The sequence below is a fragment of the Grampus griseus genome, assembly GCF_964374135.1.
Source record: "Grampus griseus genome assembly, chromosome: 8".
NCBI lineage: Eukaryota > Metazoa > Chordata > Mammalia > Artiodactyla > Delphinidae > Grampus > Grampus griseus.
The window spans coordinates 25,336,664-25,349,399 of NC_139002.1; the positions used below are offsets into that span (position 1 = coordinate 25,336,664).

The window sequence follows — 12,736 nt, forward strand, 5'->3', positions numbered from 1 at the left end:
TAGTGGAAATGCTTTCAGTTTTTCACCACTGGGTATCATGCTTGCTCTGAGTTTGTCATATATGGTGTTTATTATGTTGAGGTAGGTGCCCTCTATGCCCATTTTTGGAGAGTTTTTTTTATCATAAATCGGTGTTGAATTGTCAAAAGCTTTTTCTGCATCTATTGAGATGATCATATGGTTTTCATTCCTTAATTTGTTAATGTGGTGTATCACATTGATTTATTTGCATATATGGAAGAATCCTTTGCATCCCTGGGATAAATCCCACTTGATCATGGTGTATGATCCTTTTAATGTGCTGTTGGATTCTGTTTGCTAGTATTTTGTTCAGGATTTTTGCATCTATGTTCACCAGTGATATTCGTCTATAATTTTCTTTTTTTGTGATATCTTTGTCTGTTTTTTGTATAAGGGTGATGGTGGCTTCATAGAATGAATTTGAGCATGTTTCTCCCTCTGCAATTTTTTGGAAGAGTTTGAGAAGAATCGGTGTTATCTATTCTCTAAATGTTTGATAGAATTTGCCTGTGAAGCCATCTGGTCCTGTCCTTTTGTTTGTTGGAAGATTTTTAATTACAGTTTTAATTTCATTACTTGTCATATGTATGTTTATATTTTCTAATTCTTCCTGGTTCAGTCTTGGAAAACTGTACCTTTCCAAGCATTTGTCCATTTCTTCGTGGTTGTCCATTTTATTAGTATATAGTTGTTTGTAGTAATCTCTTATAATCCTTTGTATTTCTACAGTGTCAGTTGTGATTTCTCCCTTTTCATTTCTAATTTTATTGATTTGCATCCTCTCCCTTTCTTCCTTGATGAGTCTGGCTAAGTGTTTATCAATTTTGCTTATCTTCTCAAAGAAACAGCTTTTAGTTTTATTGATCTTTGCTATTGTTTCTTCATTTATACTTCATTTATTTCTGCTCTGATCTTTATGATTTCTTTCCTTCTACTGACTTTTAGTTTTCTTTGTTCTTCTTTAGTTGTTTTAAGTGTACGGTTAGATAGTTTATTTGAGAGTTTTCTCTTTCCTTGAGGTGAGATTGAATTGCTATAAACTTCCCTCTTAGAACTGCTTTTGCTGTGTCCCATACATTTTGGGTCATTGTGTTTTCATTGTCATAGAAATGCATAGAAAGTATGCATTTTTTAATTTCTTCTTTGATTTCTTCAGTGATCTCTTGGTTATTTAGTAGCGCACTGTTTAGCTTCCATGTATTTGTTTTTTTTACATTTTTTTTCCTGTAAATGATTTCCAATCTCATAGCATTGTGGTCAGAATAGGTGTTTGATATGGTTTCAATTTTCTTAAATTTTCCAAGGCTTGATTTACGATCCAAGATATGATCTATCCTAGAGAATGTTCCATGAGCACTTACGAAGAAAATGTATTCTGTTGATTTTGGAAGGAATGCCCTATATATATCAATTAAGTCCATTTTGTGTAATGTATCGTTTAAAGCTTGTTTTTCCTTATTTATTTTCTGTTTGGATGATCTGTCCAGTGGTGAAAGTGGGGTGTTAAAATCCCCAAATATTATTGTGTAACTGTCAATTTCTCCTTTCATTGATGTTAGCATTTGCCTTATGTATTGAGGTGCTCCTATGTTGGTTGTATAAGCATTTATAAATGTTATATCTTCTTCTTGGATTGGTCCTTTGATCATTAGGTAGTGTCCCTCCTTATCTCTTGTAACAGTCTTTATTTTAAAGTCTATTTTATCTGATACAAGTATTGCTACTCCAGCTTTCTTTTGATGTCCATTTGCATGGAATATCTTTTTCCATCCCTTCACTTTCAGTCTGTATGTGTCCCTAGGTCTGAATTGGGTCTCTTTTAGACAGCATATATATGGGTCTTGTTTTTTTTGGGTCTTGTTTTTGTATCCATTCAGCCAGTCTGTGTCTTTTGGTTGGGGCCTTTAATCCATTTACATTCAAGGTTATTATCGATATGTATGTTCCTATTACCATTTTCTTAATTGTCTGGGGTTTGTTTTTGTGGGTCTTTTTCTTCTCTTGTGTTTCCCACTTAGAGAAGATTCTTTAGCATTTGTTGTAAAGCTGGTTCGGTGGTGCTGAATTCTGCTAGCTTTTGCTAGTCTGAAAAGCTTTTGACTTCTCCATCGAATCTGAATGAGATCATTGCTGGGTAGAGTAATCTTGGTTGTAGGTTTTTCTGTTTCATCACTTTAAGTATATCCTGCCACTCCCTTCTGGCCTGAAGAGTTTCAGCTGATAACCTTATGGGATTTTTTGTATGTTATTTTTTGTTTTTCCCTTGCTGCTTTTAATATTTTTTCTTTAATTTAATTTTTGTTAGTTTGATTAATATATGTCTTGCTGTGTATCTCCTTGGGTTTATCCTGTATGGGACTCTGTGTTTCCTGGACTTGGGTGACTATTTCCTTTCCCATATTAGGGAAGTTTTCAACTATAATCTCTTCAAATATTTTCTCAGACTCTTTTTCTCTTCTCTTTCTGGGACCCCTATAATTCAAATATTGGTATGTGTAGTGTTGTCCCAGAGGTCTCTGAGATTGTCTTCAATTCTTTTCATTCTTTTTCTTTATTCTGGTCCTAGGCAGTTACTTCCACCATTTTGTCTTCCACCTCACTTATTCATTCTTCTGACTCAATTATTCTGTTATTGATTGCTTCTAGTGTATTTTTCATTTCAGTTATTGTGTTGTTCATCTTTCTGTTTTTTAGTTCTTCTAGATCTTTGTTAAACATTTCTTATATTTTCTCAATCTGTGCCTCCATTCTGTTTCTGAGATTCTAGATCATGTTTACTATCATTACTCTTAATTCTTTTTCATGTAGATTGCCTATTTCCTCTTTATTTACCTGGTCTTGTGGGTTTTTACGTTGCTCCTTCATTTGTGACATATTTTTTTGCTGTCTCATTTTTTTTTTTTTAAGAGTGGGATTGTATTCCTGTCTTACTGGTTGTTTGGTCTGAGGCCTCCAACACTGGAGTTTGTAGGCTATTGGGTAGAGTTGGGTGTTGGTTCTGAGATGATGAACTGTGTGAGACCTTACTCTGATGAATATTCCCTGGGGTCTGAAGTTCTCTGTTAGTCCAGTGGTTCAGATTTGGAGCTCCCAATGCAGAAGCTTCTGCCTGACCCTGGGCTCATGAACCAAGATCCCACAAGCCACCTGAAGTGGCTGTAAATACCAAAGTAAAAAATAAAATTAGACTAGGAAACTAACAGACATGTTAGAAAGAATAAGCCCCACGCCCATATGTAGTGAGGGCCTATGCTTAGGACCCACAGGGCTAGAAAAGGCCCTGGGGACTGTGTGGGTAGGAGTGGGGCTTAGGATCAAGGAACAGAAGGGACCCAGGTGTCCCCCCACCTCTGGTCTCATAGGGCAGGGGACCTCACCTGGGAGCCCAGCGGGCTGCCTGGGCTTGAGTGGGCAGTCCTCTCCTCTCCTGCTCCTCCCAGATGGCTCATCCTGCCTACCTCTCCTGATCTCCCCAGCCTCCCTCCTATGGCCCCAGCACCCACGCAGCCTGGATGGGGTTTTGGAGGGGGTGGGGGCACCAGCTTGGGAGCTCAGCAGGCTGCCTGGCTCAAGTGGGCCAGACAATCGCCCTCTGCTCCTCTCCTGCTCTTCCCAGAGAATCCCTCCCACCTGCCTCTCCTGATATCCCTGGCCTCAGGGGCGCCGATCTTGTCTGGCCTCCAATTTTCTTCCCCCCTCAGTCCCCCTACATTCTACCGGTTCACTTTGGGGCTCCTCCCATCTCCTTGGGCATCAGAGTCTCCCACCAGTGGCTGATAAGTGCCCTAGTTGTGGGGAGACACTGACTCCACATCTTCCCACACTTGACTCCACCTCCCCTGCATTATTTTGATTGTCATCCTCTTGGTGCTTTCAAGCTCCTGGGTTCGTTCTAGGTTCAGACTTCAAATAACTTCTCTGATAGTTGCCAAGTTGCAGCTAGGTGGTTTCTATTCAGGTAAAAATTTGGTTAGTAAGTGAAGACTTTATTTGTTTTCTCCATCATGTAGGAGATTGGCCACCCTGACTGACACCTTGAGAGAAGGAAACTCTTTGAGAATGGCCATCAGTGGGAGTGTGCTTCTGGGGCAGCACCAGCTTTGGCTACTGTAGGAAGCTTCTCAAGAAGCATTTGGGATGGGCAGGCAGGCCATCCACCTGGGACCTGTGCCCATACTGATGTCAATTTTGGGGGGCTGCTATAACAAAAATACTATGGAATGAGTGGCTTAAACAACTAATATTTGTTTTTCACATACTGGAGGTTGAAAAGTCCAAGATCAAGGTGCATCTTTGGTATCTGGTGAAGACACACTTCTAGGTTTGTAGATGGCCATCTTCTCACTGTATCCTCACAGGGCAGAGAATGAGAGAGAAAGGGAGAGGGTATGGAGAGAGAGAGAGAGAGAGAGAGAGAGAGAGAAAGCTCTATCCTGTCTTTTCTTATAAGGATAAGAAAGGGCTCTTATAAGGGCTTTCTTATAAGGGCTTTAATCCAATTCATGAGGGTTTTACCCCCAAAGGCCCCACCTCCTAACTCCATAACATTGGGGGTTAGGATTTCAACACATGAATTTGGGGGGACACAAACATCCAGTCCATAACAGCCCTCCACCTTCTCCATACTAACTTCTGTTTGTGCCTCTGGGTGGATGACAACAAAACATGTAGTCCTTTGTTAGAGATGGGCACAGGGTCAAGTTATATTGACAAAGTAAGTTGAGGGAAAACAAGGGAAGTGTTTGATTTACTTCTAAGCTATTAAAAATTGAGACTAAACCTCAATATCCTCTAGAGCAGTACTTCCCATTCAGTAGGTCTGGGAGGGGCCTTCAATGATTAATTTCTAACAGTGCTCATGCTGGTGGTCTAAAGACCAGACTTCAAGAAGCAAGGCAGTAGATTTTGACTATGAGGTCCATGAGACCAAGGGCACCATATTCTTTTCCATTTTTTCCCCAGACTTGCCATGGCACCTGGTACAAAAATAAATTCTCAATAAATGCTTGCTGAATCAAATTAATGTGGGACATGGGCTACAAGGACAAATTTTATAGCTTAATTTTCTGTTAGAATAAGCTCACAGCCAAAAACCAAATAGATAAAAGCCAACCATAATTAAACATGTGTTTAGTACTTTGGAGTTTCCCAAGCCCTTTAATTAATGATAGCTTATTTGATTTCTACTCTTACAATAATCTTCTGAAAGTGAGCTGTCATAATTATTTTTCCATAGCAGATGGTAAAAGCCAAGTCGGAGAGGGTAAGTAATTGGCCTAAGGAGGCTAGCAGCACATACACTGGAATATGGGTCTTCTGCTTGCCAGTTTTTTCCTGCTGTACTCTGCATAAATAGTAAAAACTCTTGTTATCATACTGCTTGAGGCTGTTGATGTTCCTGTTCCACAGTAATTTCTACATACTTGGCACAGAAGAGCTAATACATCTAGAATTAAGTGTATGGGTGTGATATGAGATTTGGCAAAAAATAACTCACAAGCTCTCTCTGGGCTTCTAGGACAAACCAGATGCTCCTGAAGGCTCTTCTCTCTCTCAGCAAAAGGGGCTACATCCAAGCTCAGCTTCCCTGAGGACCAGAGATTTCCTTCCTCAAGGTAGCATCCCATAGAACCCAAAGTCTACAGGACAGGGCAGCTGGCAACCAGACCCAGACTGTGTGGCTACAGAGTGTACCGATCAGATCATTCCCTCTGCCAAGGTTGCTTTCAGGTTTGCCCCCAAAGAAATGAGAACAGTAAGGGGCAGGAGCTCTCCACCTGAACCCAGACCAACAGTGTGTCACAGCACACAGGCCCTGGTGGCCTTGGGACAATGAGAAGCATTCACACCCTTTTTTCTCTTACTAATCCTTGCTTTAGAAACTTTCCTAGTAAAATCTATTCCAAACCCATGTCTTGGGATGATGTGGAATTCACTCGAGCCCTTGTATGGTAGGTGGCAATCACGAAGGGACTCCCCACCCCCGCCCTCAACCCCGCCTTAACTCACCTTGCATGACAGAGGGGGTTTAACTATTGTTTTACAAATTTAATCTCACCTTTCTCTTCTCTTTGCCACACTTTCCTAGTTGCCATCAACTTTCTTCTATAGCCTCTTTTGCAAGGCAGACCACAGTGCTAGGTACATAATAGATAAAACAATAGAAAGGTACCAAGTCAACATTTTATTTTTTGCTACTCTACCCTGGTTTCCGTGAAGCATCCCAGGGATGTTAACAGATGACATCACACTTTAGTGTGCCTATGAGTAGTAGCATTCTGGAGACTAAGTCAAGTCAATGGGGCACAAGAATCTTGGCAGTGAAAGGAATGTTTTATTTACAAAGAGTTCACATGTTTGAAGTTCTATGAGTTTCTATTTGCACAGATATGCCCTGAGTATATCGCAGCCAGGCCCTGCAATGCCCACCTTGCTGAGGTTTCCCACAGCGGGGCCAGAAGGAGTTACGCAGGCTTCCATTGCTCTTGTGGGGAGACAAGGATCAGGAGACAGAGCTCACAATCTTATCGGAATTGTTCTTTCTGTATCAAGGAAGAAATTCTGACCAAAAATGTGGGAAGTCCTGAGGGACAGTATGGCAAGTATGAATTCATCCTACAGACATCTGAGCAAGAAATGTTATTTGCATATAGTATATTATCACTTGGGGGGTAGGTGTGTACATGTGTTTATAATCTACACTGTACAGTACAAAATAATTCCAATTAAGTAGATAGCATAATGATTAAGTCAAGGCTTCAGGACCTGGGTTTAAGATCTTGCTATGCTATCTTATCTATCTCTATTATCTACCTATATCTATCTACCTATCTATCTATCTATCATCTATCTATCATCTATCTATCTAACATCTATCTATCTATATCTATTACCTTTTGACCGTCTTCACCCATTTGGCCCACCCCACACCTCATGCCTCTGGCAACTACCAATCTGTTCTCTGTATCTAAAAGGTTTTTTTAAGATTTCACATATAAGTGAGATCATACGGTATTTGTCTTTCTCTGACTTATTTCATTGAGCATATGCCTTCAAGTTCCATCCTTGTTGTTACAAATGGTAGGATTTTCTTCTTTCTCATGGTTGAATAATATTCCACTGTGTATATAAATATATCATGTTTTATCCATTCATCCATCAGTGGACATTTAGGTTACTCCCATGCCTTGGCTATTATAAATAATGCTGCAATGAACATGGAGGTGCATGTATCTTTTTGAGTTAGTGTTTTTCTTTCCTTTGGATAAATATCCAGAAGTGGAATTTCTGGATCTTATGGTGGTTCTTTTATTTTTTTTAGGAACCTCTGTACTGTTTTCCATAGTGGCTGCACCAATTTACACTCCCACTGACAGCGCACAAAGGTTCCCTTTTCTTCACATCCTTGCCAACACTTGTTATTTCTTGTCTTTTTGATAATAGCCATTCTAACAGGTGTGAGGTAATACCTCATTGACGTTTTCTTTCTCTTGAGACCTTTGGTAATATATTTTAAATCTCTAAGCCTGTTTGTCTAGAAAAGCAAGCATGCAATCTCATTTTGTATGTTGCTGAGGAGATGAAATAATGCAAGGAAATGGCTAGCACAGTCCTGGCACATGGCATCAGAACTCACTAAATGTTAGCTCTTGAAAAGGAATCCATACCAGTATCTCTTTCATCTTCTAGGACTTGATGTTATACTTTGTTCTGCTTTTCTGCCATTTTGTTTCTAGATTAGAGCAGTTACTTCTGTCAAGCTCCCTGAAGAGTCAGAAGCACTGCTTTGTTGGAGTACGTGTCACTACAGCTCAAAGTTTCCTAGATGTTGCTATGGGCCTAGCTGACACTTTCCTTTTTTTCTGTCTCTTTTTTTCTTCTCTCCATCTCCCATCCCCTAGCCCCACACTCCACCAAGCCTGGTCCCCTCCTCATTCCTGTTCAGTTTGGATGGCGCCCTATGTTTATGGATCAAGATAATTTGTGGCCATGGAGTTTGATGGCCAGGTTTTATTTCCCCATTGCTGACTTCCTACAAACCCAGCCTGTTCAGCTGACCTTCCAGCTCAGACCAAGCCCATACCTCTGATGGGTCTTTAAGATTTTGGGTAGTATACATCAAAATGTCTATGTCCCTATGATGTACTTCTCCTGCCAGAGGTTAGAAAGTGAAGAAATTAGGTTGCATTTGTCTAATTGAGTGGTGGGTGGATGATCCCTACTTATGTCTGTCTCTTTGTCTCTCAGTCACCTAACATCTCAGTTTCCTCAAACTGTCCCAGTTCACCCTATTGTCCAAAAGAAATTATTAGCAACATCCTTTTTTTCTCTCACAAGTGTCCTGGTTTGGAAGATATATCTTCCAGACCTTTCTTTTAGGTCTGGTATATATTTAAGCTTCATTTCAAATAGGAAAGATGGTACGTTACCAAGCAAAAAATATTTTTTTCAGTACAATAACAAGAACTGTGAGAAGGAAAGTCAGATTGAAGTCATAATTTTCAGAAATGGTGCTTCAAAGAGTTTTCTTTCTGTAGTGCAAACTGGAATGTGTTTTTAATCATAGCAAGTAGTGTTTTGAAAAACTTGGTAGAAGCATGCTACATAATTTACATTTTAAGTGGTCAACTCTTGTTCAATGAAGTATAAGCAAACTAAAAATGCTCAAGGGAAAAACACAAACACATCACACTTTTTTTAATGCCTTGAAAGCTTCTCCTCTTTTTTTTCTTGCCTCACTTCATATTACAGGGTAGAATGCATCTTCCACAAAGAGGTGCAAATAAGAAATCTAATAATACTCAGAACTAGAAGGAGCTGGCACAGCTTGTTCATCCATGTTAAGATACAACAGAGAGAAATCATTCAAGGAGCTGGGAGGGAAAGCTCCTAGCTTTGTTACCATCAACTATCTCTACCTGAACAGAAGAGACATGAGCTGGTATAGGTGCCACATATTATCAAGCCATGTCAGTGACACAGGACCATAGTGGATAGGAAGAGACAATACATACATGCGGCTTCAAAGGCTGTACTGAACATGGAAGAACACCTTCATAACATAGCAGCTACAGCAAATTCAGGGCTCCCAAGACAGGCCATTTACTGGGTTCACAATTCTCACTTACTCTGGAGAGGAATATTTATTCTTGTCACTACTCATGGTATATATCATGCTTTAACCAACTCCTTCCCTTCCCCATTCTAAGAAAGGACACAGGGCTATAAAAGATGCAATGCAAAATCCTTCCACCTGGCATACAGCTGAAAGGGAAAGAACAGCAAAATCCCAGAGGAGCTAGAATGGACCAGGAAACAACAGGCACCTTAATGTTTTCTATATCAGCTGTCTAGCAGTAGACAAATCAGGCTTCAGAGGAAGCTGCAAAGGAAAAGCTTGATCTTATTCTTTCATTAAAGCAACACCAGGCCTCAAGATTAGTTAAATAAAAGCAGTCTCTCAGACATGACATACTGTAATTCACACCTGATTACTCTGAACGATGGCATGATTATATTCAGCTTCAGGTTGTCTGTCTGACATTCTACCCACTCACATATCTGCATATTCAGAAGCTGTACAAGCACAAAAATATTAAAATGAAATACACTATACATTACAGTAGAATGACATGTAATTTATTCATAACTGAGTTAGGCAGTACTCAAAATTCACTTAGATAAGCAAGTGAGTACACAAACATCTAATAATACTAAAACTGATAGTCAGAAGGTATAAAATACCATGGGTATGAAATGCCATGGTAAATACTATTCAACAGACTACAATCATAATTAATTCCAAACTAAATCATGGTTTTTAAAATGATTTTAAGCAGTTTTGAAATGACTTGATTTTGTTCTCCTTCCAAGCAATTTATTTCCTCCACTGATAAAAGACAAGGTCATTAGTTTCAAGAAATATTACAGAATGACATAGCTCAGGTTCTTCTCTTGCAACACATTTTCTTGCAAATTGTTTTTTAATATTACCTCTTGACATAGACAACAAACTAGCCACCACTCAGTGCCCCAAGCAAAGATGCCTGGATCAGAACAGTGCCAGGGTGTAACTCTGAGTTCAGCAAGAGGCAGGCAGTGAAAAAGCTGTTGGAGCTTTTGCAGTGTGCATACTTCTCTTTTGAGGCTCCAAGCAACATAAACATATTTAGGCATCCAAGCCAGTAAAATTATGGGAATAAAATAATTTGATGTCCAGATGACTATGCCACAATTACAACTGGGGGTAAACTACAATATAATTCTGCGGTACTTCAAAAAACCCCAGCACCTACCTAAATTTGCTTCTTGTTAGCCTCGTTACATTTTCATGAAGTGCAGCAGTATTTGCAAGAATGATTTGTCTTATCATGTGTCTGTTTGTATTATTTTAAAGTCATACTTTTTTGGAATGAGGTCCAAGCATGAACCTGGCTTGAAGAGCTAGCAGCTATAGTCATGAAACATCAATAAATTAAAAGGCTTTCACAGAACAAAATTCAGCTAAATCTTTTACATATAAAATACAGCTAGAGAAATACAATTCTTCAACACTAAATTATGAGGGAGAGGAAGCCAATTTAAAAAAATAGAAAACTCTCTCCATACCAGGTGTCAAAGCAAGATGTAACACTGCATGATGCCACAATATGAGCAGTCACTGGATGACAGATACTGCAGAAATTGTGGTATTTGGGGATCTGGTAATTATGACGAAGATATGAAGACACTGTACTAACAGGCATGCATACAATCACTGTGTGCATTCAGTGTGTGAGCTGGGACCTAAGCAGAGATCTAACACAATAATGAGGCACTGTCCTGGGGTATCCATTAAAACCAGTGTGGGTGACTATATGTTGATTAAACCTTCCGAGGCAGCAAAATGTGGGCACAATGCCATGTCTGGATTCTGCAGCTGTTTTATGATCCTCTTGCGGAATTTCTCCCGCACACGATTAAATTCCATTATGTCCATGGGGTCCTCTTCAATCCAAAACTTATGAAACTCGTGCATCAAATAGCCTGTTAGAGATAAGACAGTGACAAGAATGCAAGGGAAAAAAATCCTTAATCATATTCAGAATCACCCTAAATGCTGAAAAAGATGTCAGACCAACTAACAGCAACCATGTCACTCAAAGACAAGATCAAAATACAGCAAACACTACTGTTAAAATTATTCTTTAAAAACCAGTGCAGTGGAAGCTACCAACCTGCAAGATTTTTGCAATTGGTCCTAGAATTATTCTCACTCTGCTCAAGCAGGAAGAAAAGTCAATTCTGCCATTTCTAGAATATGAGTAACAACTGGAACATATTTTGAAAGGTTGACAGTAACTACTTCATTCTTCACCTCCTGATTAAATTAACATAATGGTGTGATTTTTCAAAAGTACTCCACTCAGCCTTTTTTCTCTTGATATTTGATTTGAGTAAAGTTTTAAATTACCCTGACAAATCAAAAGAATGCATTCTGACAATCTATTATAAGACAATAAAAACTGTGAATCAACTCTGAACAATAGAGTGGTCATTAAACTATATGAAATTGCTAATAAGACATCTTTGCTCTGAAGCATAATTTCATATTCAAATACTTTTTTGTCTCAAAAATGTTATGTGGATTGGGAACATTTTTGGAATAAATGTTAAATATTTGATATGAGAACCTACTTATTGTATTGTTTCCCCACTGTACCCCTCCCTCCTCATTTAGAATTGAAATGTGAATAGCTTTTTAAAAGACAATAATAAGTATTTGCATGTAGTAAAGCAAAAGCAAGCTCAAGTGTCTCATAATAAGAAAAAAGTATTTAAGGAAATAATACTAGTTAGAAAAATGGAAACCAAACATTACACAAGCTTTAATTTGTCTTAACATTAGAAGGCAGTAGAAGATAGTTCAGAGGAAGGATTCTGGAGCCAGAAACCTGGTTTAAATCCTAGCCCTTCACCTTCATGGGAAGGAGTAAGCAGTAGAGATGACAGAGGGCAGGGGAAGAGAACTTTGGAACAAACATACTCAATTCTAATAGTAAAAACAATTCAATAGCTTTTATTTTTCTGGTAACTAGCTACTTATGGGATAACCTTTAACATAGTTCCATAAACAGATTTTTAAAAACCTTTATTCATATCTCACTGTAATACAAAATTAGAAATGACCTTCCTTCCTACCCCCAACACACACTGCCAGATGTGGGTCTATTTCCACAAACTTACCTGGTTACTCATTCATGACATTTTTAAGTATGCTTGTACATCTTAAAGTATATGGTCTTTCTCTTCAACTATAGGAGGAAGGGTAGTAAGGAGAGAGAGAATTTATTTTATTTTTTCTTTGGGTTGACTCATTTCCTCTAGGCTTGGACTGCCTCTGGGCTCTCTACACACATTAACACATTTTGTTAATCTGTGTTAACACAAGTTAACATATTGACTGATTTTAACATCTCAGATGGGAACACATACCAACCCTCACCCAAATGCCTCTGGGCTACACCAACCAGGGCCCACTGCCACTGTAGTGGGAACGTGACCATATCAGAGAAGCCCCAGATCAGAGGTATCAGCAATCCCAGGAGCCATCCATCTGTCTCTGATCCATCTGATGCTTGGATTCCCTGTGGCAGCACCCAGTCTTGAACTTTTCTCTTGACAACACTAACATTAGCCTGGTCCATGAATGAAGAATCTGATTCTTTAGAGGTGC

General features: G+C 39.2%; 1 protein-coding gene across 2 annotated transcripts in view; it reads right to left on the bottom strand.

The window, feature by feature from the left end:
• Positions 1-10,873: 10,873 nt before the first annotated feature.
• Positions 10,874-12,736, bottom strand: part of ELMOD1 (ELMO domain containing 1) — a gene marked incomplete at both ends in the record, with an annotated part of 68,568 nt that continues 66,705 nt past the window's right edge. For both annotated transcript variants that reach the window (XM_082661077.1, XM_082661076.1), the window contains one exon: positions 10,874-11,046. In XM_082661077.1, coding sequence (XP_082517203.1) covers positions 10,874-11,046 — 173 coding nt within the window. The remainder of the gene's footprint in view (positions 11,047-12,736) is intronic.